The 27,807-nt window shown below is 43.3% G+C and overlaps 3 protein-coding genes across 7 annotated transcripts in view; 1 reads left to right on the top strand and 2 right to left on the bottom strand.

Annotated features, from left to right (window-relative positions):
- The window catches only part of LOC140612570 (large ribosomal subunit protein bL21m-like), a 75,419-nt gene that overhangs the window by 14,615 nt on the left and 32,997 nt on the right, over positions 1-27,807 (top strand). The gene's annotated exons all lie outside the window — the stretch shown is intronic.
- The window catches only part of LOC140612571 (DNA-binding protein SMUBP-2-like), an 81,534-nt gene that overhangs the window by 34,023 nt on the left and 19,704 nt on the right, over positions 1-27,807 (bottom strand). The window lies entirely within an intron of this gene.
- LOC140612569 (uncharacterized) lies at positions 166-25,506 on the bottom strand. Of its 3 annotated transcripts, none has more exons than XM_072790250.1 (5): positions 24,662-25,506; positions 20,504-20,582; positions 19,838-19,892; positions 19,530-19,625; positions 166-18,778 (listed from the first exon to the last, which is right to left on the bottom strand). In XM_072790250.1, exons 1-5 carry the CDS (start codon positions 24,803-24,805, stop codon positions 1,294-1,296), a joined length of 17,859 nt encoding a protein of 5,952 aa, XP_072646351.1. In that variant the 5' UTR covers positions 24,806-25,506; the 3' UTR covers positions 166-1,293. The 3 variants fall into 3 exon arrangements, with proteins under 3 accessions (XP_072646351.1, XP_072646349.1, XP_072646350.1); XM_072790248.1 differs by having other exon boundaries at positions 20,540-20,582; positions 24,662-25,505; XM_072790249.1 differs by lacking the exons at positions 19,838-19,892; positions 20,504-20,582; positions 24,662-25,506 and having other exon boundaries at positions 166-18,395; positions 19,530-19,618.

The following is a 27,807-nucleotide window of genomic DNA, read 5'->3' as shown; positions in this document are numbered from 1 at the left end:
GACGTGATCTGGAGACCCGGGATCAAGACCCACATCGGGCTCCCTGCCTGGAGCCTGCTTCTCCCTCTGCTTGTGTCTCTGCCTCTCTCTCTGCATCTCTCTGTGTCTCTCGTGATAAATAAATAAAATCTTAAACAAAAAAATTCCCACAAAGAAGTGCACATGGATGTTCGGAACAGCTTTATTTTAATACTCCCAGAAGGCAAAGAACCCAAATGTCTCAAGGAAGATGGCTAAACAAATTATGGTATTTGTATAATGAAATTCTATTCAGCAATAAAAATTAGTTCTCGTTCAAAACCACTATTTTGAATGAAAAAAATCATGCAAAAATAGGACATACTACCTGATTTCATTATATAAAATCCTAGAACATGCAAACCACTGTATGGTGACAGAAAGAAAGGGCAGTGCTGTCTGGGAACAGGAGTAGGGAAAAGAATGGATGACAAAGGAACCCAAAAGAACTTGGGGGAGGGATAGTGACTGTAGTGACACTGTTATGGTTATTTACACATGTCAAAGCTAATCAGTATGGTTTCACTCATACATGGAATATAAGAAATAGTGAAAAGGATTATAAGGGAAAGGGGAGGGGAATTGAGTGAGAAAAATTAGGAAGACAAACCATGAGACTCCTAACTGGGAAATAAACCAAGGATTTGGGAAGGGGAGGTTGGTGGGAGCGGGATAGGGTAACTGGGGGACGGGCAATGAGGAGGGCACTTGATAGGATGAGCACTGGATGTTATAATCTATATTGAAAATTTGATTTAAATTTTAAAAATGTAAAAAAAAAGAGCTGATCATACTGTATGCTTTAAGTATGTATACTGTAAAGATGCATTCTATTGTACTTCAATGGTACCTCAGTAAAAGTATAAAAAATTTTAACAGGAATTAGCAGTACTCTAGGACCAAAACCCACCATCCAAAACAATGGGAGAAATCTCTACTTGGAAGACTTGCTAGTATCAGGAGGCCAATAAGAGTCAAGTCCCCTCTGACTCCTCTTAGTAAACTGTCACCATAGGAATTTCATCACTGTCAGTGTAAGACTCAAATATACCCATATCCCTTCTCATGAATAAGCATAAGCACATTAAAAACAATAATAACAACAACCAAAAAAAAACAATACTTCATATGATCAGCATGATTAACATCTTGGGAATTAATCAACATGGTTAAGAAACCACTCCCCCTAGGTCTCTTTTATTTTTCAAAGATTTCAACAAAAACGATTGTTTTACAATACTTGTCAAATGAGGGTACTTGATTGCTTACAAAATCTCAGATTAATCCTAAACTTCGATGGCTCCTCTCAGAGGGACTGCGACATCTCCTCTCAGAGGGACTGCGACATCTCCTCTCAGAAGGGCTCCGATGGCTCTTTACAGAGAGACTGCGATAGCTCCTCTCAGAGGGACTGTGATGGCTCTTCTGAGAAGGACTGCGATGGCTCCACTGAGAGGGACGGTGATGGCTCTTCTGAGAAGGACTGTGAGGGCTCCTCTCAGAAGGACTGTGATGTCTTTTTTCAGAGAGACTGTGATGGCTCCTCTCGGAGGGACTGTGATGACTCTTTTGAGGACTCCGAAGGCTCCTCTCAGAGGGACTGTGATGACTCTTTTGAGGACTTCGAAGGCTCCTCTCAGAGGGAGTGTGATGACTCTTTTGAGGACTTCGATGGCTCCTCTCAGGGGGACTGTGATGACTCTTTTGAGAAGGACCGTGATGCCTCCTCTCAGAGGCACTGTGATGGCTCTTTTGAGAAGGACCACGATGGCTCCTCTCAGAGGCACCGTGATAGCTCCTTCCAGAGAGACTACGAGGGCTCCTATCAGAGGGACTGTGATGGCTTTTTTCAGAAAGACTGTGATGGCTCCTCTCAGAGGGACTGTGATGACTCTTTTGAGGACTTCGAAGGCTCCTCTCAGAGGGAGTGTGATGACTCTTTTGAGGACTTCGATGGCTCCTCTCAGGGGGACTGTGATGACTCTTTTGAGAAGGACCGTGATGCCTCCTCTCAGAGGCACTGTGATGGCTCTTTTGAGAAGGACCACGATGGCTCCTCTCAGAGGCACCGTGATAGCTCCTTCCAGAGAGACTACGAGGGCTCCTATCAGAGGGACTGTGATGGCTTTTTTCAGAAAGACTGTGATGGCTCCTCTCACAGGGACTGTGATGACTCTTTTGAGGAAGACTGCGATGACTCCTCTCAGAGGCACTTTGATGGCTCCTCTCAGAGAGACTGTGATGGCTTTTTTCAGACAGACTGTGATGGCTCCTCTCAGAGGGAATGTGATGGCTCTTCTGAGAAGTACTTCGATGGCTCCTCTCAGAGGGACTGCGACATCTCCTCTCAGAGGGACTGCGATGGCTCCTTACAGAGGTATTATATGGGGTTCTCTCCCTTAAGAAGCTGTGGTTTTGCTTCTTGGGTGCGAGTTTCTCTTTAAGGTGGCTGTGTGAGGTTCTGTGAGGTGAACCATGTAGACTTCTCCCCCCGACTTGAACTCCGGTTCCTGTTTTGGAGTTCTTGGACTCCTGGCTAGAGATTTCACTTCTGTAGAGCTTTTTCTTACCTTTGCTGCTAGAGTCATTTTGAACAATACCCATAGGCTGTCCAAGTGAACTGGTTTTGAAAGCGGCACTTCCTTGGGAAACTATGGGCTTAGGCAGTTGGGTACGTCTGAGTTGGAAAGAGCTATCTCTTTCTGGTGGTTGAGCTGATCTGAATTGCTCTCTTTCTTCCCATAACATGTTCTGCTTAGTGGTTATGTCTACTGGCTTTACCTTAACAACTGACATCCTGTCTCTTTTGATATCTCTTGATAGGTAATCATTTCTGGCTCTTTGTTTTAGATGCTGGTTTTTGCTTGACCACGAATGGTCTGGCCGTGGCCTGTCCACGGGCTTCTGCCCAGCAGAAGTCATAATTCTGTGTGCTGTCTGCAATGCTTGCTTTAGGCCTTGAAAAAGCAGTTGAATGAATTTGGGTTGGGAGGATTTCTTAGATTGTCTTCTTAAAGACGCAGAGGTAGTTTGAGATGTTCCAGTCCTCTTGCTTCTTACCTGGGCTGGTAATTCCCTAGAAGGACTCTGTATTATGCTTCTACCATTTGTGTAGAGTTTTGTGTTTTGTGTTCTGCTTCCCTTGGTGATTCTTTTCATTGGGTATGGGTATTTTGGATTATGGGTCTTTTTGGTTTTCCTTTTAGCCCATTTTACATTCTGATTGCTTTCAGAGACACTCTCTGGTAGAGAGTGAACCTGACTAAATTCATAGAGCCCCGGCTTTCTAATTTCTGTCTTTCCTACTAGGTCAGGGCCTCTATACTGCCTTCGCCTGATGTGGACTCGTACAGGAGAAGGAGACTGGGAAGATCCAGACTGGAAATATATCGTAGAAGTAGGACTCTTGGAAGCTCGAGTATAGACTTTCGCTGTCCTTAGCGATGGTGATCTAGGACTTCGTGGTGTGATGGGTCTGTCTCTTCTGTGGTACTTTGGGACTTGGGGTCTTTTCCCAGTTTGCAACCTAAAGCCAAGTTGCAACCTAATCTCTCCGTGGCCCTCAGGAGTGCGTACAAGGTGGAGCTGTGGATAGATAAGAAGGTAAGGTCCGAAAGTGCCCTGTAATTTATGACAGCAATTAAATCCTGCACATCGGCCACACTGTAAGCAGATAGGGTATTTTAAAACCAGACCTGAAGTTAGAGGTGGAGGTACATTTGGGGGTATTTGACTCCTTAACAGTTTTGCTGCTATTTTTAGCTGCAGATCTTGTAGCAACTGGAACTGTTCTGAGAAGTCAGTCTTGGCCTGGTGGGGAAGGTAACTTGGCTTGAGACTGTGTTGGGACTCAAAACTCAAAGAGTTCTCACTCTCTTCCACTGGAACAGAATCTTTCCTGGTGAAAACTATATTGAAGGAAGACTCTAGCTGTACTGGGGCAGGAGGCTGGCCCTCTGATGTGCTGAATGGTATGTGCTGAAAGATGTCCTGGGATATATCAGTGAGCTTTGAACTTCTCTTTAATCTCACTCTAGTCCCAGAATATTGCTGTATTATGGAGGACATGGAGCTACGTGTCCATATTCTTAAGGCTGTTCTTTGCTCGTGACCACGACATGAAGTGTGCCTCTGAATGTAGTTTCTGGCCACTGAAGGCTGAGGAATAACACCTCGACCTTTCTCTAGCAGACTCTGGGAAGGCTTCATCAGTTCAGCTGGAACCCCAAATAAATTCTGGATAGATTGACGGATATCTCTAGTGGCTCTTTCCATTAAAGATGTTGGAGAACAAAGCTTCCTTTCCATCGTGGTTCCCAAGACATCCCCCAACATTAGCATATTGGAGAGATATTTTCGAGGTAGTCGCTGTCTCCAGGAGTGACTCTCCCAGACGTTCTGTTGTCTGCCCAGGACAGAGCTGGTAAGGCCTCTTTGAATTCTTGAGCCTGAGTGGAATGTCCTAGGTGGTGATCTCCAGCTTTGTGGTGGATGTTGGGATAGGCCCTGGAGTGAGTTCCCTAGCTCTTCCACCTGCTTCTTGTCAGTCGTCTTAGATAGGACACCCACTCCTGAGATCTCAAAATGTGGAGTTTCTACAATGTTAGCTATCTTATCAGAGAGTTGATTGTGAAGGGAAAAGGGAAGAGTTGAAGATTGTATCATAGTAGGGTCTATAAAGGACTCTTCAGGCTGAAAAATATCTGTCCCAATGTTTCTTATATCCAAGGCCCTTGATACTTCTGGCACCTCAAAATCACAAAGGCTTCCGAATTCTGTTTCATCAGAACTTGTGATGAGGGAGTTGGAAGAGTTATGGAGAAATCTAGAGAGATAGTTCTCTATTTGTAACTCCTCTCTTGATGTAAAATCCTCACATTCCCTATTCTGATATACCTGTCGTAGATTCAAATCCTCAGATTCCATCATTTGAGGAGGGCTTATTTTTATCCCTATTGCTTTCACAGCCTGAAGCCCTTGTTCATGAGTGAACACTGCAGGCTCCTCAAAGGGACATGCTGGCTGTGAGAGTAATTCTGCAGATTTCACATGGGTATTTGGCCTTGGAGTTAATTCCACGGGTTCTACCATTTCTTGAAGATTGAAACAATCTATTACTTCTATCGCTGATCCTAATGCTACTCCTATTGGTTCTACAACCTGAGCAATTGGCCCTGGTGCTAACTCCTCAGATTTTACAATTTGAAGTGGTGGCCATGGGATTAACACAGTCTTTACAATCTGAAAGCCTGTCGACTTCATTATGTCCAAAATTTGGTGTGTTGGCTCTGTGGTTAATTCTTTAGATTTTACACTTTGCAACCACAGCTCTGAGGTAAACTCAGAGGGTCTCACATCTTGCAGTTTTGGGGTCAGCTGAACATAGTCTATCATTTGAAAGGCTGGCCCTGGGGTTAATGCTACAGACTTCACAACCTGAAGTGGTGGCCCAGGAGTCACTTTCACATACTCAGTAACTTTTGGGGGGGCTCCCGGGGTTATTCCTATTGAGAGCGCAGCTTGAAGCTGTGTCTTTGTGGATCCTGGGACTTGATCTAGTGGCTTTGGACTAATCCTCATAACTTCTGTAATTTGAGCCCGTACTCCTGGAGCTCTCTGTGAATATTTTATACTTTGATTCTGTGACTGTGGTAGCCCCACTGATCCATTCTCTGGCTGCCATGTCTCAGATGTGAGCTCTACAGACTCTGTGTGTCCTACAGCTTGACCTGTTTGCTTTTGGAGCAACTCTAAAGATTGTCTCCTTTGAAGCCATTGCCTAGAGGTTAAACCCACAGATTCAGGAACTTGATATCCTAGCCCTGATGTCATTTCTGGAGATTCTGGAACATGATGCAATGGCTTTGTAATCAGTGCGTCAGATTCTCCTCTTTGCAGTCTTTTCTCAGAGATCACCTCCACAAATTCTAGTGCTTGAGGATAGGGCCTAGGACATCTCTCTGAATATCCAGTGGTTTCGCTTACTGGCTTTGGGGTCACTCCGAGGAATTCCTTCCCTTTTTGCCTTGCCTTGGAGGTCAATCCCACAGTTTCTGTAGTGTGATGCCTGGGCTCTAGTGTAATCTCTTCAAATCCTACAGCTTGCTGCAGTGGCCTTGTATGTAACTCTCTCAAATCTCTAAGTTGAGGCCGTGACTCAGAGAGCAACTCTAGAGTTTCTGGGATTTGGTAGCTTTTCTTTAGGGTTAATTTCGAGGATTTAGAACCTTGATTCCTTAGCACTGGAGTCCGATCAACAGATTCTGGTACTTGAAGATCTAGCCTTAGAGGCACTCTTGAAGAATCCATGGCTTTACTTGTTGGCTTTGGGGTCAACTCCACAGATTTTTCTGTGGTTTCGTTGCCTTGATGTGCCAACCTTTCTGTGATGTGATAAACTGGTATTGAAATCAAATTCATAGATTTAGGGACTTGATGCTTTGGTGTCGGGATCATCTCTGCACATTCTACAAACTGATGCCCTGGCCTAGGGATTATCTCAGAGTCTGTGATTTGATAGCTTCTTTTCCGATTTAGCATCTCAGCTTTTGTTCCTTGAAGCAGTGCCCCCGGTGCTAACTCTACAGATTTTGTATCTTGCTGTAGAGAGGCTGAGGACAATTTCACATGTTTTATACTTTGCAACTTTGGATCTGGAGTAAACTCCAAAGATTTCTCATCTCGTTGCTGTGATTCCGGAGACCAATCTGAAAATTTAACGCTAGTCAACAATGGTCCTGGTGCAAACTTTTTAGTTGCCTCTGGTGCCAACACCACCGATTTCATACCTTGCCATCCTGAAGTCAGCTCTCGACAATTCGTACCTTGCTGTTGGAACCCTGGTGTCAATTCTACCGAGTTCATATCTTGAAAACATGGCTCTGGTGCAAAGGCCTCAGAGTTAGCATGTGGTGACTTGAGGCATGTTGACAACCCTAAAGAATTAGCACTTTGACAATGTGGCAATAGGTTTGATTTCAAAGATTTCACATCTTGAGAACGTGGCTCTGATTCAAACACCACAGATTTCTGCCGGAGGCAAGAATTCAAATCCTTAGAATTCACATTTTGAGGTTGCGGTCCTGGTTTCAACTCCAGAGATTTCACATCTTGAAAACACAGCTTTGGTGCAAACACCACAGATCTCACACTATGTTGTCTAAGGTGTGAGGGCAACTCCTCAGAATTCATACCTTGAGGATGTGGCCCTGGATTTAACTCCACATATTTCATTTTTTTAAAACATGGCTCTAGTGCAAACGTCTCACATTTCAAGTCTTGCAGCTCGGAGCCTGAAATCCGTTTCACAGAATTTGCACCACAAAGCAGTGGCTCTTTGTTCATCTCCACCGACTTTACATCGTTAAGCAGTGGCTCTGGTAAAAATAACACAGATTTCATACCATTTAACGGAGAGCCTAAAGTGAACACCGACTGTACAACTTGTGGCTGTGACCCACAGTGATTCTCCAAAAACTGGATTTCTGGAAACTTTGTCCCTGGAATTAACTCAGAAGATTTTACACCTTGCCAATATGCTCCAGCGTTGAACAGAATAGATTTTGTACCTTGATATTCTGATGTAGGGTTAGTTTCAGAGGGCTTTGTGCCGTGCATCTGTGGCCCTGGATTAAACTTTATGGAATTTATGCATTGAAGTTCTAACCCTGGTTTCAAATCAGAAGAATTCATGCTTTGCAGCTGTGGGCCCCAGTTGAACTCCCGTGATGTTATACCTTGAAACTGTGTCCCTGGAGTCAATTCACATTTCACATTTTGTAAATGTTGCATAGGGTTGAACATAACAGATTTTACACCTAGAACTTCCGTTCCCAGATTCAAATCAAAAGGTCCCATACCTTGACATTTAATCCCTGAAGTCAACTCAAAAGATTGTATACCTTGCAAAGGCGGCCCAAGTATGCACCCCGTAGAATTTACACATGGTAATTTTGACTCTGGATTCAACTCAGAAGAATTTACACACTTCACCTGTGGCCCAGGGTTGCATTCCATAGGTGCTACACCTAGAAACTTTGACCCTGGAATCAATTCAGATTTCAAACATTGCAAATGTGATTCCAAGTTGAACACCACAGATGTCTCACTTTGCTTCTTAGTCCCTGGATTCACCTCAGATCCCATACCTTGTTGACATTTTGTCCCTGAAGTCAACCCAAAAGACTGTACGCCTTCCAAAAGTGGCCCACGTTTGCACCCCATAGAATTTACACATTGTAATTTTGGCTCTGCATTCAACTCAGAAGAATTTACACACTTCATCTGTGGCCCAGGGTTGCATTCCATAGGTGCAACACCTAGAAACTTCGACCCTGGAATCCATTCAGATTTCATATCTTGCAAATGCCGGTCAGGGTTGAACACCATAGGTGTCTCACTTGCAATCTCTGTCCCTGAACTCACTTCAGAAGACTTCATACCTTGAAGTTTTGAAACTAAAGTTAATTCAGAAGGGTTTATACCTTGCAAAGGTGGCTCAGGGTTGCATCCAAAAGAATTTACGCACTGCAGTTTTGGGTTTGAAATAAATGCAGAAGAGTTCACACCTTGCACATGTGGCCCAAGGCAGAACACCTGAGATTTTATACCTTGAAGCCCCGGCTGAGGATTCAACTCAGATTTTACACCTTTCAATTGTGGCCCAGTGCTGAATGCCACAAGATTTGTACACTGAAGCTGTGGCCCTGGATTCAATTCAGAGGATTTCCCACCTTGTAATTTAGGCTCATGCTTGAATTCCAGAAATTGCTCATATGGAAGCTTCACATCTGTGCACAACTCAGATTTTATCTCTTGTAGCTGTGGCCCAGGATTGAGCTCAAAAGACTGCATACCTTGAAGCATACCTGTTCCCTTGCATAACTCGGGAGATTTCACATCTTGCAACTGCTGCTCGGGATTGAATTCCATAGCTTTCACATCGTGAAGCTTTGTCTCTTTGCATAATTCTGAAGATTTTATATGTTGCAGATGTGGTCCAGGATTGTATACCATAAATTTCATACTTTGAAGCTCTGGCCATGGTTTCAACTTACAAGATTTCTCTTCTTGCCACTGTTTCCCAGCTTTGAACTCAGAAGATATCACACTGCAAGTCTTTGATTTCAAGGCTAACTCAGAGGGGTTTGCAACCTGAAATTCTGGGTCATGTTTGACTTCTGTCGTTTTCATTATTCGAAGATTTATGGACTCAGGAGATTTTGCACCTTGCAACTTTGCCCCGGGGTTGAATTTCATAGATTTCACACCTTGAAGGTGTGCCCCTGGTGTCAACATATGCAGTTTCCTGTTTTGTAACTGTGGGGCTGACCCAAACCCCAAAGATTTCACATCTTTGACCTTTGCACCTAGAGTCCATTCAAGAGATTTCATATCTTGCTTCATGGGTCTGGCAAGGAACTCCACAGATTCTCCACTTCGAAGCTTTGTTTCTGGTGCCAACTCAGAAGAGGTTACACCTTGTAACTGTGGAACAGGTTTTAACTCAACAGATTTCAAATCTCGAAGCCTGCACTCAGGTATCCAATCAGATTTCTCACCTTGTCTCTGTGGTCCAGGGTTGAACTCCACCGGTTTCATACCTTGAAACTTCCTCTTCTGGGTTAAATTAGATTTCCCACCTTGTAGCTTTGGACCATGGTTGAACTCAGAGGATTTCACTTCTTGAAGCTTTGACCCTGGGATCACTTTAGAAGACTTCATACCTTGAAAGTGTGATCTAGAACTGAACCCCGTAGATTTTGTATCTTGAAGCTTTATACCCATGATCAACTCAGAGCATTTCACATCTTGTAACTGTGGGCCTGATTTCACAGCTGGAAACTTCCTCCCCAGGGTCAAATCAGAAGATTTCTCACCTTGTAACTTTGGATTAGGTTTCAGTTCTACAGATTTCATACCTTGAAGCTTTTCCCTTGGGATCACTTGAGAAGACTTCACATCCTGCAAGTGTGGTCCAGACTTGAAATTCGTAGATTTAATGTCTTGAAGCTTTATACCCATGATCAACCTAGAAGGTTTCATATCTTGTAACTGTGGGGCTGACTTGAAATCCACTGATTGCACCTTTTGAAGCTTTGTCCCTGATATCAGTTCGGAAGATTTCATACCCCTCAACTGTGGCCCAGGTTTGAACTTCACAGATTCCACATCTTGACACTCTGTTTCTGAGATTAACTTAGAACATTTCTCTCCTTGAAACTGTGGCTCAGGGCTGGACGCCAGTTTCATATTTGGAAGCTCTGATCCAAGGTTCAGGTCCGAGGATTTCACAACTTGCGTCTGGGGACTGGGGTCGCTTTCTTTATGTTTTACACTTTGAAGCTTTGACTGTGAGGTCCCCTCAGCAGCATTCACACCTTGTAACGATGACCCAAACAAATCTGTAAATTTGGCACCTTGAATCTTTGTCCCTGCAGTCGGTTTAGAAAAGGTTATGCCTTCCATCTGGGAACTTGGATTTAACTCAATAAATGTCATATCTTGGGACTTTATCTCAGGTGATAACTTAGAAGATTTTAGATCTTGCCACTGTGACCCAGAGTTGAAATTCTCAGATTTCACACCTTGAAGCTTTGTCCGAAGAGTCAACTCAGATGACTTCATCCTTTTCAAGTGTCGTGGGGAGTTCAGCTCTATAGTTGTACCACTTTGTAATTGTGACACTTGGCTTAATACCCCAGATTTTGTGTCAGGAAGCTGTGGCCCTTGCGCAAGCACTAGAGACCTCCCACCTTGAAGCTGTGCTCTTGGGGATGACTGTAAGGATTTCACTTCTTGAAGCTTTGGTCCTGCAGTCAATTTAGTAGATTTCCTATCATGCAAGCAAAGCCTAGATTTGAATGTCATAGATTTTATATCACAAAACTTTGACTTTGAAGTCAGGTCACATGATTTCACACTTCTAACCTGTAGACAAGGTTTCAAATCGAAACCTTGAGGCTGATGTTCCTGGAGTGATGACGAAGATTGTATATCTTGGAGCTTTGGCCTTGGAGTCAACGCAGATGACCTTCTATCTCTTAACTGTTTCAAAGCTTTCAACTCTGCAGACTTGACACCTTGAGATTGTAACCCAAGATTTAACTCTACAGATTTCACAGCTTGGAAATCAGGTCCTGGTATCCACTGAATACGTCTCACAGTTTCAAGCTGTGGCTCTCTTTTGAACCCAATAGTTTTTACATCTTGAAGCTGTGGCTCCGAGGTGGATGCCAAAGCCTTCCCTTTTTGCAGCTGTGGTCCTGGTAGCACCTCAGGGGTTTTCACATTCTGCAGCTGTGGCCCAAAGTTGAACTCTGTATATGTTGCACTTTGAGGTTTTGGCCCTGGAGTCAATTCAGATGACTTCACATCTCTTAACTGTATCGAGGATTTCAACCCTGCAGATTTAACACCTGGAGAATGTGACCCGAGATTTAAGTCTACAGATTTCACGGCTTGGAAATCAGGTCCTGGTATCCACTGAATACGTCTCACAGTTTCAAGCTGTGGCTCTTTTTTGAACTCAGTAGTTTTTACATCTTGAAGCTGTGGCTCTGAGGTGGATGCCAAAGCCTTCCCTTTTTGCAGCTGTGGTCCTGGTAGCACCTCAGGGGTTTTCACATTCTGCAGCTGTGGCCCAAGGTTGAACTCTGTATATGTTGCACTTTGAGGTTTTGGCCCTAGAGTCAATTCAGATGACTTTACATCTCTTAACTGTGTCGAAGATTTCAACCCTGCAGATTTAACACCTGGAGAATGTGACCCAAGATTTAAGTCTACAGATTTCACGGCTTGGAACTTAGGTCCCGGTATCCACTGAATACATCTCATACTTTCAAGCAGCGGCTCTTGTTGTAACTCAAGAGTTTTTACACAAAGCTGTGGCTCTGAAGCTGACTCTGAGGGTTTTACTTGGTGCAACTGGGGCCCTGGGGTCAACTTAGGAGATTTTAGGCTTTGCAACTGTGGTTCAAGGTTGAATTCCTTAGGTTTTAAACCTTGAATATTTGATTCAGGAGTCCAATCAAGTGATTTTATATCTTCAAATCCTAACTCAAAATTGAGGTCTTCTAATTTTCTGCCTTTAAATTTTAGTTCTGGAATTAACTCCAGAGACATCCCATCTTCTGCCTTAAGCCTTCTCTTCAGTTGCTCTGAATTCTTCCATTGCTGCTTTGATGAGATTACAGATATCTTGCCATCCTGTTCTGGCCCAGAAGTGAGATTCATGAGTGCCATCCCTTGAAACTGTTGGCTTGGGGCTAAGTCTACAGAGTTTACTCCTTGAAACTTTGCTCGTCTGGTCACATTCCCAGATTTTACTTCCTGCTTCTTTACCCGTGGGGTCAATTTCACAGATTTCACATGTTGCAGCTCTGAATCTGGAGTTTCCTCTACAGATTTTAAGCTTTGATGCTTTCCACATGGGGTACTGTCGACAACCTTCCTATCTTGCGTTTGTGGCTCTAAAGTCAATTCCTCAGGTTTCACATCTTGCGGTTCAGACTTTTGGAGCAATGGTCCTGGTGCAAAAGGCACAGGTTTCTCACCTTGCATCTTTAGCCCAAATTTCAGTTCCACGGTTTTCACATCTTGCGGTTGTGTTCTCGGGACCATCTCCACTCCTTTGAATTCTTGAATTCTTGCATGCAGAGCCAAGTCAGGTGTTGCAACTTGAAGCTTAGTATCTTTGGTGTCTTTCACAGATTTGACATGTTCTATCCCTTGCACTGTGGTTGTCTCCATAGATTTCTCACCTTCCAGCTGTGGACTGGGGGTTAACAACATAGATTTCATACCTTTTAGACACTGTCCTGTAGCTGTGGCCACAGATTTCACATCTTTCAGCTCTGAGATCAACAACTCAGATTTTAAACCTTGACGTTTTGAGCCTGGTGTCAGCTCCATTGGTTTCACACCTCCCACGTGTGGCCCTTGGATCATTTCAGAAGATTTTATAGCTTGTAAATGTGGTCTTCTAGTCGACTCAGAATAGTTTACTCTTGGCAACTGTGACTCAGGAGTCAACTCCATAGATTTTGCATCTGGTTTCTGTGGTTGTGAGACGAATTTATAAGGACCGTTACCTTCCAAGTTAGACATTTGGCCCACCACGAAATGTTTTATGCCTTGAAACAATGTCTCTGGTACTAATACCTCAGGCTTGACCACTTGCTTTTGAGGTCCTGGGGACAACCCCATAGATCTTATTCCTTTCATCTTTGGCTTTGGGGTCAACTCAAAAAATTTCACATGCTGTAGCTGTGGCCCTGAGTTTAACTCTGAAGATTTCACACTGGAAGGTTGACTTCTTGATGTCAGATCACAAAATTTGATATCTTGTAGCCATGGCCCTGAGCTAAGCCCCACCTGTTTTCGATCTTGAAGCCCCGAAGACGTCTTTGCTAATTTAGAATATTGAAGCCCTAATTCTGGGGTCATCTCCACAGAATTCACACCTTCAAACACTGATCCTGGGGTTTGCTCCCCAAATTTGACACCTTGAAGCTTTGGCCCATACGTCAATTCAGAAAATTTCACCTCTTGCTGCCTTGGTCCTAGATTCCGTTCCTGAGACTTCACACCTTGATACTGTAGTTCTTTGGTCAATTTCCTAGATTCCATGCTGTGAAACTGTAATCCTTCAATAGACAGAAGAGATTTCATATTCTCATTCAAGAGCCCTTGGTTTGATTGCAAAGATGATTCTGTTTCAAATCCTACGGACTGTATATCTTGAAGCTGTGTTCCTGGTACACACTGCACACGTTTGAAACCTTGATGCTTTGGTTCTGAGGTCAAATCTGAAAATCTGACATCTTGCAAGCGTGGTCTTGAGTTTTGTTTCACAAATTTCATACTCTGAGTTTGTGATTCTGGAGTCAATTGTACAGACATAACGCTTTGATGGTTTGGCCCTGGGGTTAAATCTAAGGATTTCATCTCTTGCATTGGTGAACCTGGGGTCAGTTCATCAGATTTCACACTGTGATGTGGGGATCCTGAGATTAAATCTACAGGTTTTTCTCCTTGAAGAAGTGGCCCTGGGGATAACTTTGAAAATCTGACACTTTGTAAATGCGGCCCTGGGGTCAATTTCACACCTTGAAGCTGTGCCCCCTTAGTCAAGTCTTCTGATAGTATACTTTGTAGTACTGGTTCTTGTACCAGCTTCTCAGATCCTACCACTCCAGTAGTAGCTAGCTGTTGAATTACATTAACATATTCCACATCTTGTAATTGTGGCTCTGGCTTCAGCTGCATAGACTTTACTCCCTGGAGCTGTGGCTCTGCGGTCAACTCCAGAACATGTCGTTTTGCTCCTGTGATAAATTGTTTAGATCCTTCCATTAATGGGGATGTTCCAGGGGTTGACATCACAGATTTCAAATTTTGCAGTAGTGGCTCTGATTTCTCATATTGCATGCCTGGTCCTAAAGTCAATTCCGGAGATCCTTGTACTAAATATGGTGGTACTGGCATTGTCTCCTGGATATTTTCAACTGGAAGCAATGCCAACCCAAAATTTTCTGTATTTTCATGTTCTGACCTTACGGGCATCTCCGAAGGCTCGGTAACTTGACAATGTGGCTTTAGAGTCATTCCTGTAGATTCCATAACTTGACCTGTTGGTTTTTGTGTTAATGCCATTTGGAGCAAAGCCTCAGAAGTCAGCCGCGCAGTTTCTGTGCCTTGATGGCCTGGTCCCAAGGTCATCTCTGAAAACTTTTGAAAATGTGGCCTTGGCATCATCCCAGCAGTTTCCGTGACTTGCTGTGGGATTAACTTCACAGATTCCTCCTCTTGTGGCCAGATCTCAGAAGCTAAAGCTGCAGAGGCTGTGTCCTGATGCCTTGATCTAGAAGTTGAACCCAGAGATTTCATTGCTTCTAAGTGTGGTTCCATGGTAACTTTCCTTGATTCAACATGTAAGTGTGTTTCAGGAATTAACCTCCCAGATGCTTCCAGTGGTACAGTTAAATCCACAAATTTATTATCATGCATTAGTGGCCCTAGAGTCAACATCTCAGGTTTTGTATGTTGGGGCCGTGGTCCTGGGGTCAATGGCACAGATTTCACACTTTGAAATTGTGGTTCTGAGGCCAACTCCTTATAGTTCATAAATTCGGAATATGGTCCTAGATTCAGATGAACAGACTTCATACCTTGAGACTCTGGGTTCATCACTTCTGGGGTCAGATCTTGAATCTCTGATCCTGGTACCAACTCTGGAGATTCTTGTATTGTGCGTTGAGACATCCGAGTCTCCAAGGCTTTTACGCCTTGGAGCATTGTCTCAAGAGCACCTTGGAATGGCATTGAGTTCATCTGCATAGATTCTAAAGTCTGGCTCAATGGCCTTGGAGTACTTCCTAAAGATGATTGTTTCAACTCCATAGATTCTTTCCTCTGGTGACAAGTGTCAGAGGTCAACTCTGCTTCTGCTCCTTGGTATCCTGGCTCTGTGATCATTCCTGAAGATTCTAAAGCTTGATGCCATGGAGTCAATCCTTCGGGATCTATGGCTTCATGATTTGGCTTGAGGTTGAGCTCTGCAGATTTCACTGCTCGAATGCGTGCCCCTGAAATCGGCTCCTCGTATTTCATACCTTCCACCTGTGTTTTAGGAATCAACCTTCTGCATTCTACCATTCGAGGAATTTTCACATCTTTAAGTAAGAGTGCTGGAGCTATCTCCTCTGGTCTTTCATCAGGTAACCGTGGCTCTGGGGCCAACTCCATGGATTTCATGTCTTCCTGTAGTGGTCTTAGGATCAGTTGATCCACAGCTTTTATATCTGGAAACTCTGGTGGCACGGCCAAATGAACATATTCCAGACCTTGCAACTGTGGACTGGAGGTCAACTCCATTGATTTCCTATTCTGTAACTGTGGTGCTGGGGCTAACTCAGCAGATTTTCCACTTTGCTCTTGTGTTCCTAGAGTTAAACGAATAGATTGCAGACCTTGAAGCTGAGACGTTGGGGCTAACTGCACAGAATTCCCACTTTCCAGCAGTGGAATGGGTGCCAACCCATCAGATTTTACAACCTGCAGTTGAAGTTCTGGGGCCGATTCTATGGAGTTCACAGTTGGGATCAACTGTCCATATTTTGCCATTTGTGGGATTGAACCTGAGGTTCCGTCTATAGGTTTTACATTTTGTAATCCTGGGGATAACTTCATGGAATCCACAACCTTAAGCTGTGGCATTGGCTTCACCCCCAAATAGTCTACATCTGGCAGTAGTGATGTAGTGGTCAATACTGCAGAATCTGTGACTTGATTCAGTGGCTCTTGATTCATTCCCTCAGATGCTGTACTTTGACCCAGTGACCTCGGGACTGTACCTAAAGATTCCATTATTTGATGAGGTGACTGTGTCAACTCAGTTAGATTTGTGACTGTGGGGTCAGAGGCCAACCCTCTAGTCTCTATAGTTTGGTGGCTTTGCCTTGGACTCCTCTCTGAAGGTTCTAAGATTTGATCCCACGGAGTCATCCTTGAAGACTCTATGACTTGATGAGATAGGCCTGGGGTTAATGCCATAGTTTCTGTGCGTTGATGATATGGTTGTGGAGTCATCCCCACAGAGTCCAGCACCTGAATCCATGACCCAGGGGTCAACTCCAGAGGTTCTTTGACTTGAGATACTGGCCTTGAGGTCAAATCCGGAGTTTCCACAATTTGTGATTGTGATGCTATGATCATTCCCATGGGTGACCCCAGGGCTACTGGAGTTACCTTTAGAGAATGTACGGATTGATGTGATGGCATTGGAATCACCCCTACTGATTCTGTGACTTTAGGTGGTGGCTTTGGAGGTAAACCCACAGTTTCTACAACTCCAGGTGAACCAATAGTAGTAGGAGAGCCGGAAGTCAAACCATCTGGTTGAGTCACTCCTGGGGTCAAATTTGCAATTTTAGACTGTGAATCTCCATATTCTATAACATGTGACTGTGCTGATGGAATTATCCCCATGAAATCCACAGCTTGTAATAGTGCCACTGGAGTTACTTTTGTGTAATCTGTAACTTGATGCAATGGAGTGGAGATCATTTCCAGGGATCTTGTGTTTTGACACACTGGTCCTGGAGGAATGTTCAATGGTTCTATGGCTTGATTTTGTGGCCTTGAGGTTATGTCCACGGATTCAGCAACTTTAAACTGTGGCCCTACAGTCATTTCCACAGTTTGCACAACTTCATGTCCTACCTGTGGACCTATCTCTCCTGGTGGCATGACTTCATGATCCAACGATGTGTTTATATCTCCAGACTCCATGGCTGGATACTGTGTTCTTGGGGTTATTCCCTCTGATTCTATGATATGTGAATGTGATTTTTTAATCATCCCGATAGAATCCATGACTTGAAGCAATGCTACAGGAGTTACCTTCACATTATCTGTGACGTGATTCGGTGATCTGGAGGTCATCTTTGATTTCATAACTTGATGCTGAGGACTTGATGTTACCTCCACTGATTCAGTGATTTGATATGATGGTTTTGTGCTTACACTCACTCTTTTCATCGTTTCCACTGGTTTCCCAACTTCATCTGGTGGCTGTGGGAACAAACCCACAGATTCTGTCACTTCTGAATGTGATTCTGGGATGATCCCCATTGAATCCATGACTTGAAGTAATGCCAATGGAGTTACCTTTATGCTATCTGTAACTTGATATGATAGCCTTGGGGCCAACTCCACTTTAGTCACTTGGGTCTCATGCTGCTGCATCCTTTTTTCCGGAAAACCTATGACCCTCTGCTCTATACTAAGCTCTAGGATGTGTTTTGGCTTCTTCTGCAGGAAATTGGTTTCCCCTTGAACTATGTCCACTCCTAAACTTTTGGGAGGTGGAGTGCCCAGTGATGTAACTAAGGGCCTGGATTCAACGATTTGGGGGCCATCCCCCAGTTGTGACAGCTTACCTGGGATAAGTGACTGTGAAATTTTTGTTTCTGTTCTATTCAATCCAGATTCCACTCCAATATTCACATGGAGCTGGAATGATGGACAGTTTGGGGATTTATTGTTGATACTTTGTTCAGTGCTTTGATGGGTAGGCATAGATACCTGCATTTGAGGTTTCTCTGGTTCAGGGACTACTCCTCCTCGTGCCTCAGTTAAATAATGCAGCATTTCCCATGATTCCTTCACAGGCAGAGGAACTGTTTGTTCCTTCAAAGTACAAACCTTCCAAGCCATATGTCCTTCTAACTTCCACCTAGCCAAAGGAGAGAGCTGGAGTGGAGCCCGCCCTGAGAATCGTGGTCTTGCCTTGCAGATAGAACTTGACCCATGATCCAATGTCAAATGACTCTTGCTCCCTCTCCCATTCTTTGTTTGTTCTTGTTGACAGAGACCTGGGGATTCAAAAACAGAGCTTTGAGACCTTAATGGTGAAAGAGCTGCCAAATCCTCCAAAAGATTTGATTTCTCAAGCTGTGAGAGTTGAAAAGGGGGCAGGGATGTGCCTTGGTTCCTGAGCACAGAAGACTGGTTTTTGGGTAAAATGGGTAAACTAAGGCTCTGGAGTTGACAGGTTGTTCCTTCAGAAATGACAGAAAGGTGTGACAGGCTGGAGCTGTTGCATAATGATCCAGAGGAGATGCTGTGATCAGTAGAATGTTTTGCCTTCTTACAGCCACAACAGGGTAGAACAGGCTCCTGAGACACAAACACAGAGGAGGTGGAGGAAGAAATCATATCCGAAGATTCTTGCAAACACGAGTGCATAAGACTTGATCTAAGAAATAAAGAAAAATTCCATTTGCTTTGAAGCAGGAGAAGGTAGGAAAAGTAGGAAAAGGGAAAGATAGTGGCCATTTCAAATGTAAAATATTTTGACCTGAGGGAGTACAACAACAAAAGAGGTTGCTTTCCCCAACTTCAATTACTTTTTTTTTTTTTAATTTTTATTTATTTATGATAGTCACACAGAGAGAGGGAGAGAGGCAGAGACACAGGCAGAGGGAGAAGCAGGCTCCATGCACCGGGAGCCCGACGTGGGATTCGATCCTGGGTCTCCAGGATCGCGCCCCGGGCCAAAGGCAGGCGCCAAATCGCTGCGCCACCCAGGGATCCCTCCAACTTCAATTACTTATAGAAAGAATTCCTCTACCAGGAGGAAAGGGAGGCCATTGTCTCCACTGCAATCAGAAATGATTCATAAACCAGTTGTTCTTAAACCTTTGAACTCAGAATTTATCCCCACTATCAAAACTAACCAACCAACCAACTAACAATCTCTCTTTTCCCTCTCTCTTTCCCTCCCCTCCTTCCCTCTCTATAACCCTCCCTTCAGTCCCTTCCTTCCTCTCTCTTAAAAGTTCTACCAGCTTGGGGGTACCTGGCTGCCTCAGTCAGTATAGCATGGAATTTTTGATCTCGGGACTGTGAGTTTGAGCCCCACATTGGGGGTAGAGTTTACCTAAAAAAAAAAAATACCAAAAACTTCCATCACTTTCAACCCCCACCCAGAAACTACCTTCCCTGACCTTGTGCATTCCAGATGTTTGAAGATCTGTTGAAGACTTCTGTTCATTGACCAGAGTATATATTCCTGGGCCCATCCCACAGGGAGTCTTGAAAAGCTGGATACAACAGAGTGTGTCAGTGTAATTGAAGTGATATTAAAAGTACTAATAAGGAAACCAATAAGAAGAGTGGCTTAAGTTAGAAAGGAAACTACTATCAGTCAGAAAAGTAAAACAGTACTAGGTATCTTTCTCCTAATTTTACAGGGTTTATCAGTAGGGTAGGCTGAAGAAAGAAAGAATAAATAGTGACGATCAATTTTACTCACTTTGTCAGGTTAGCTTCAGAGCAACCCATTCTGAGATTTTCTTCCCACTGGGAAGCTGGGAGCAGAGGTAAAGAATCTGTTAGAATCATAATTATTGATACCACCTAGTTCAAGCCACTTGTTTTACAAAGAAGAGATCGAAGGTGAAATCATGTCCAGGATCATAAAGTTAAGTAGTGATAGAGCTCAGATGTAATGTAGGTCTAAGTTTTTATATTTTAAAATATACTGTGCCACCTTTACCATGTAGTGGATGTAAGTCATTGGAAACAGCTGGAACAATCATGGTAGTAGGGAGTTGGAGTAAGGGAAATAAATCTGTAATACATATTTTTTCCTTCAAAGGAGTCTATTCAGCGTCTATGGCAGGGGAAAAATGTATCGAAACTTCCCCCACTAAAGATCTCATCAAATTTCTTTCCTGATACTTTGAGTTTTGCATAAAAGGAAATTAGGAAAGAAAGCATGAGGAACAGAAGCATAGAAAGAACTATAAATCAGTTTACATCTCTTTGGAAGTTACCAGAAAGAATTCAGCATCTTTGCAGATGTTAGGAAGAATAGGCACATTTCTTTCACTTATACAATCTTTTTCAACCTCCCTCCCTCTCCCTGTTATTAAAGTCTACAGTCTAAAAGCAGACCCACTGTTGATTTGTCATTAGCCTTGAGCTAAAGAATAAAGTATAAGATCTCTCTGACCTGTGAATTTCTGGATCTTTTTCAATTTATGCTGCCTTGAAGTCTAGAGGGGCACAAAAAGGAAAAAAATAAAACCAGAAAATGTTCTAGGTTAGAGAATTTATCAACAGCACATTTCGTCTTACAGATACAATTATTGATCCAGTTGGTAACCATAACCACAGCAACAATTACCACCCCATTCACTTATTCATAAATCATCTAATGAGCGCTTACTAACTTCTAGGCATTACGTTAGGTGCCAGGACTACAAAAGTTAATGAGATCCCTGTATTCTGGGAACTCCCATTACTGGGGAAAACAGAGGTCTAAACGCCTAAGTTACAATATCATGTGGTAACAGAAATATAAAGGTTAGGGAATAAAGAGGACAGTGGTTAACTGCCTGGGAAAAAAGGAAAAAATTACTCAAGAAATTGCCAATTGAACTGGAGTTTAAATTATCACCAGAAGATTTTTAGGTAAAGAGAGAGCATTCCAGCCAATGGGAACATCACCAAGAAGATTATAAAGTCATGATTTGTTGGGTGTACTTTTGCTAAGTAGTGAGAGATGAAACTAAAATATAGGTGGAAGCCAAGTTGTTCCAGGTCATTTTTTTTATTTATTTATTTATTTATTTATTTATTTATTTATTTATTTATTTATTTGACAGAGAAGAGATCACAAGCAGGGGGAGTGGCAAACAGAGGGATAGGGAGAAGCAGGTTCCCACTTGAGTGGAGAACCTATTCCATCCTAGAATCCTAAGATTATGACCTGAGCCAAAGGCAGACACTTAATCAACTGAGCCACCCAGGCACACCCCAGATCATTTTAAAGACAGAAGTGATATGTGTTGCCACTTCAAATAAAATAATTTTTATTTCTTCCTTTTGATTCAGGACATCAGTCTCTGAGAGTATATTAAAACAGTCTATACAATTTCATTCATGGTATTAGCAAATGTTTTAGCTAAGCGATCCGATGTTGGACAGAAGTGTTGAAAGTAAGATCTCCCAAGAACACTAAGGTGGTTTAACCTAAGAAAGTAAACCAATGTGATATACCACATTAATAACACAAAGAGAGCAGCACCTGGGTGGCTCAGTGGTTGAGTGTCTGCCTTTGGCTCAGGTTGTAGTCCCAGGGTCCTGGAATCGAGTCCCCCATCAGGCTCCCCATGAGGAGGCTGCTTCTCCCTCTACCTATGTCTCTGCCTCTCTGTGTGTGTCTCGAATGAATGAATGAATGAATGAATAAAACCTTTAAGAAATAACATGAAGAGGAAAAACCTGAACAATTATGTCAACTGATGGAGAAAAGGCATTGGCAAAATCCAACACTCACTCATGATTTATAAAAAATAGAAACACTCAACAAACTAGGGTTCGAAGGGATGTCCTCAATATAGTAAATAGTATTTATGAAAAACCCTCTGCTAATATCATTCTTCGCAGTGAAAGACTGAAAGCTTTGCCTTTAAGGGGGGGAACAGACAAGGATACTCACTTTCACTACTTTTCTTTAATATTGGACTAGAAACTTCAACCAGAGCAATTAGGTAAGAAAAATAAAAGCCATCTCAATTGGAAAGGAAAAAGTTAAACTATCTCCATGTCTATTCACAGATGACATAATCTTGTTGTCAGAAAATCCTAAGAATACACACACAAAATCCCAATTAGAGCTAATAAACGAATTTAGAGAAGTTGCAAAATACAGTAAATCAGTTGCATTTTTAAAAAGATTTTATTGGTTTATTTGTGAGAGACCCAGAAAGAGAGAGAAAGAGAGACAGGGGCAGAGACATAGGCAGAGGGAGAAGCAGACCCCCACAAGGAGACTGAGGTGGGACTTTACCCTGGACCCCGGATCACCCCCTGAGCTGAAGGCAGACGCTCAACCGCTGAGTCACAAAGGCGTCCCTGACATGTTGTTTTTAACTTGCTTTAACTTCAGAGAACAAACTGATAGTTACCAGAGGGGAGGTGGGTGGGGGATGGGTAAAAACAGGGGATTAAGAGTACACTTATCTTGACAAGCACCGAGTAATGTACAGAATTGCTGAATTACTATATTGTAAACCTGAAACTTATATAACACTGTATGTTAACCATACTGGAATTAAAATTTTTAAGTAATAAAATAAAATTTTCTGTTCTGAAGAAAGAAAGTGGTCTGTAGCCTAACAGCAGTAACAGAACCTGGGAACTTGTTAGAAAGGCAGACTCTCCAGCAGCCCCGGGGGTGCTCAGGGGTCTAGTGCCGCCTTCAGCCCAGGGCGTGATCCTAGAGTCCGGGGATCCAGTGCAGGGATGGAGTGCTGGGATCAAGTCCCACATTGGACTCCCTGCATGGAGCCTGCTTCTCCCTCTGCCTGTGTCTCTGCCTATTCTGTCTGTCTGTCTGTCTGTCTGTCTCTCATGAATAAATAAATAAAACCTTCAATAAAAATAAAAGAATCACAGGGTTAACCAACTGAGCCACCCAGGCACCCTCTGCCATTTTCCTTTTTTTTATATAAATTTATTTTTTATTGGTGTTCAATTTGCCAACATATAGAATAACACCCAGTGCTCATCCCATCAAGTGCCCCCCTCAGTGCCCGTCACCCCCACCCCCCGCCCACCTCCCCTTCCACCACCCCTAGTTCGTTCCCAAGAGTTAGGAGTCTCTCATGTTCTGTCTCCTTTTCAGATATTTCCCACTCGTTTTTTCTCCTTTCCCCTTTATTCCCTTTCACTATTTTTTATAGTCCCCAAATGAATGAGACCATATAATGTTTGTCCTTCTCCGATTGACTCATTTCACTCAGCATAATACTCTCCAGTTCCATCCACGTCGAAGCAAATGGTGGGTGTCTGTCGTTTCTAATGGCTGAGGAATATTCCATTGTATACATAAACCACATCTTCTTTATCCATTCATCTTTCGATGGACATCGAGGCTCCTTCCACAGTTTGGCTATTGTGGACATTGCTGCTAGAAACATCGGGGTGGGGGATCCCTGGGTGGCTCAGCGGTTTAGCGCCTGCCTTCCGCTCGGGGCGTGATCCTGGAAACCCGGGATTGGGTCACATGTCGGGCTCCCTGCATGAAGCCTGATTCTCCCTCTGCCTGTGTCTCTGCCTCTTTCTCTCTGTGTGTCTCTCATGAATAAATAAATAAAATCTTAAAAAAAAATCGGGGTGCAGGTGTCCCGGCGTTTCATTGCATCTGTATCTTTGGGGAAAATCCCCAGCAGTGCAATTGCTGGGTCGTAGGGCAGATCTATTTTTAACTCTTTGAGGAACCTCCACACAGTTTTCCAGAGTGGCTGTAGCAGTTCACCTTCCCACCAACAGTGCAGGAGGGTTCCCCTCTCTCCACATCCTCTCCAACATTTGTGGTTTCCTGCCTTGTTAATTTTCCCCATTCTCACCCCTCTGCCATCTTTCAATTGCATATGGGAATAATATTTATGAGAAGCATTCAGCCTGGCATTCAAAGCCCTCTACAATGTCATCTCTACCAATTTTCTAAAATTTTCTCTCATTGGGCTCCCTATTCTACGCTCCATCCTCATAGGTGTCCTCTCTACAAACACATCCAACACTCTTCAACTTCCCATGCTTTTTCTCAATCCATTCCCTACATCAGGAAAGTCTTCACTACTCTCTTCCATCCACACTATCCACCTTCAAAGCCCTACCCTTCCTCTGAAGCATAATTCAAACCCGAGCTTTCCAGAGGCATTTTATAGATCTCCCTGCTTCAAAACACTCCACCTCCAACGTCTGCAGCAATATTTATACTTCTGTTAACTCATCACGTTCTCTTTCCTTGGATTATATATACAGACCCATTTGATCATCTCCCCCAGTTCACTTTGAGCTCCTAAAAGGTGGGAGATGGTGTTTTATTTTTCTTCAATGTCTAGTATGCTACCACATATAATAGGTGCTCGAGGTTTGTTGAAACAAACTGAAAGGAACAGGATCAAGCATGACTTGTACTTATCGAAAAGACATGCATAGGAACGATCTCAACTCCCCTCTTTCCCCAGCCAGTTCCTCTCATGGCCCAAGATGTGGGAGTTGCCATGGCTTCGGGGGCAGAGACAGGGAGCAGTGAATTTCAAGGGAGGGTTGCATTACATACCTTGGAGTCTGTCTTGGTTGCCACCTGCTTCCTGCTCTGTTTCCCAGAAAAGAGTATCCAAAGTCCCCATGCAAGGAAACCAAATAATAGTAGAAGGCTGACATACGGTGGAGGCGGCATGGCCAGCCCCCAAATCAGTGCCATTATTCAACCCAATGCTCCTCTCAACCCAATGCTCCTCTCAGCTCCTCTCCCTCAAGGCTGTGTGTGACCCCATATGACGTCACAATGGAAATTTCAAGGTAAACCTGACAGGGCCCAGCCAATGTCCGAGCTGCTGGCCTCTCTCCTCTGAGCCATACCCATCTGCTGCCCTTTTCTGCACCTGCTCACGGGTTCTGTCCTGACAATCAATGCTCAAGGAAGCCTCCTTTACAATTCTACTAGGATTTGGCTGGACAACTTGTCATAAAGTAGAGAATATGGAGTCAAATTTCAAAGGCTCCAAGTCACCTCTCTTGCACTAAAGCATCTTCTCTGGAACCAGTCATTCCATAGAGGTTCAGGTATGGTGTCATATGTTCCCAAATCACAAATTAGAATACAGAGTCAAATACATTTAAGAAAGCTTGGATATCTTAAGTAAACACTCTCAGAAAAATGTGATACATATAATTTCCTACTCCAAGGCTTAACCCATTTCTTAGTTGCTATAGCACTGAAACAGAGAAGAGATGTCACGTAGGGAAATTAAATAATCTCAGAGGATCACTCTACTCCAGAATCCAGGGTCTCATTTTCTAGAACATTTATTATATCATTACACCCAGAGCTACCTGGATTTTCTATGCTAATTCACTGTAAACAAAATTTACAAGGAATCGACCTATGCTATAATAAAGATAAATAAAACTGGCCAGGGTATTTTTTCTTATGCCAATGTTAATCTGGAAAATCAATTCAATTAAATAACTGTTGAATAGCAGGCACTGTTTTTTTTTTTTTTTTTTTTTTTTTTAAATTTATTTATTCATGATAGTCACACGGAGAGAGAGAGAGAGGCAGAGACACAGGCAGAGGGAGAAGCAGGCTCCAAGCACCGGGAGCCCGATGTGGGATTCGATCCCGGGTCTCCAGGATCGCGCCCTGGGCCAAAGGCAGGCGCCAAACCGCTGCGCCACCCAGGGATCCCCAGCAGGCACTGTTTTTGAAAAAGACAATTATGGTTCTCACTTTATACAATTTTCAGTCTATTGGTGCAGCCAAAGTAATATTCTCAGAAAGCCCATCAACAAGGAAATGGCTAAATAACATATGCTATGTCCAAATTATGAAATACTTTGCAGTCACTATAAAGATAATTATAAAGAGCCATACTTGTCAGGCTGAGCACACATTATGTGGCAATACTACTATATGCCAGCCTGGAGAGCTGAGGTTAGGGCCGGAGGTACAGTTTTGGTTCTTAGAATACATTTGCACGGTTTGACAAGGACTTTTTAAAAAAGATTTTATTTTTTTAAAGATTTTATTCATTTATTCATAGAGACAGAGAGAGAGAGAGAGAGAGAGGCAGAGGCAGAGACACAGGCAGAGGGAGAAGCAGGCTCCATGCAGGAAGCTCGACGCGGGACTCGATTCCTGGTCTCCAGGACCACGCCCTGGACCGAAGGCGGCGCTAAACCACTGAGCCACCCGGGCTCCCCAAAGATTTTATTTATTAATTTATTTATTTGAGAAAGAGAGAGATCAAAAGCGGTGGAGGGGGGAGTGGCTGAGGTAGAGGGAAAAGCAGGCTCCTCACTAAGCAGGGAGCCCAATGCAGGGCTCTATCCCAGGACCCCAGGATCATGACCTGAGCCAAAGGTAGACACTGAAGCCACCCAGGCACCCCACTTTTTTCTATGCGTATATAAAAATATATATTCTTAGTGTCTTGAATATTTACTCACCATTATGTTTGAGCCATCTATGCTCTTTGGTACACCTAGGATTCATTTTTATTATTTCATTACACTGCATAACTACTGCATAACTTATTTTCCAATTACGATATTGACGGACATTTGGCTTGTTTTCCATGTCTGGCTATTATAAACAGTGCTGTTAAAAACATCCTTGTCCATGTATCTTGCTGGATATATATTCCTAGTTCTTTCTGGTAGCGGTTCTCAAGCTTTACTATACACCAAAATCACCAGGAGGGTTTGTTAAAACACAGACTGCTGGGCTCTCCCGCTAGTATTGCTGATTGAGTAAGTTTGGAGTGGATCTTAGGAATTTGGCATTTCTAAGGAGTTTCCAGGTGCTGCTGATGCTGCTGTTGGACCAAGGACGGCACATTAAGAATCCCTGCTCTAGGGCAGCCCCTGTGGCTCAGCGGTTTAGCACCGCCTACAGCCCAGGGCGTGATCCTTGGAGACCCGGGATCGGTGAATGGCAATTCTTCCTGCCTCTTTTTCACACCAACGTGTGGTATTGTCAGGCTGTTTCATTTTAGCCAATCGGGTATATGTGGTAACGGTATTCCATTGCTTCACTTAAATTTCTCTGGTTACTAATAATTACTAACTTGTGAACACACTTTCATGAGTTAATTGGGCATTTTGTTTTTAAACATAATACTGTATTCTAGCTGCTAATATTTTGTTTAGGATTTTTGTTACCTATTTTCATGAGTGAGGCCATCCTATAATTTTTCTCTCTTGTTCTGTCTTTGTCAGGCTTTTGTTATGAGGGTTGTGCTAGACTCCTGAGTTGGGGAATGTTTTTTTGTCTTTTTCTGTAATGCCCTGAAAAAGTTTGCATCAGACTGGAACTACTTGATCCTTCAACATTTGCTATAATTTGTTGGCAAAGCCATACAGGCCTGGAGGTTTCTTTGAGTGAAGTTTTTTTTTTTTTAAGATTTATTTATTTATTCATTCAGAGAGAGCAAGAGAGAGGCAGAGACACAGGCAGAGGGAGAAGCAGGCTCCACGCAGGGAGGCCGACGTGGGACTCGATCCCGGTCTCCAGGATCACATCCCGGGCTGCAGGCGGCGCCAAACCGCTGCGCCACCGGGGCTGCCCTTTGAGTGAAGATTTTTGACTAAAGATTTCATTTCCTTGCAGGTTACAATGCTATTGAGAATGTGTAAATTTTTTGAATCATCTTTGGTGTGTTATATTTTTTAGTGATTTTTCTTTTTTTTAAGATTTGTTTA

The sequence above is a fragment of the Canis lupus genome, chromosome 21 (genome assembly GCF_048164855.1).
Source record: "Canis lupus baileyi chromosome 21, mCanLup2.hap1, whole genome shotgun sequence".
Taxonomy (NCBI): domain Eukaryota; kingdom Metazoa; phylum Chordata; class Mammalia; order Carnivora; family Canidae; genus Canis; species Canis lupus.
Note: the sequence above shows the minus strand (reverse complement) of the source record. Positions and strands in the feature narration are given on the sequence as shown.

Coding starts and splice junctions, on each gene's coding strand:
- LOC140612569 (XM_072790250.1), bottom strand. CDS start 24,805: ATGGCACTGATTTGGGGGCTGGCCATGCCGCCTCCACCGTATGTCAGC. Junction 19,626..19,837: donor TCTGAAGCTAACCTGACAAA/GTGAGTAAAATT, acceptor TGTTGTATCCAG/CTTTTCAAGACTCCCTGTGG. Junction 18,779..19,529: donor AAACATCTGGAATGCACAAG/GTCAGGGAAGGT, acceptor TTTATTTCTTAG/ATCAAGTCTTATGCACTCGT.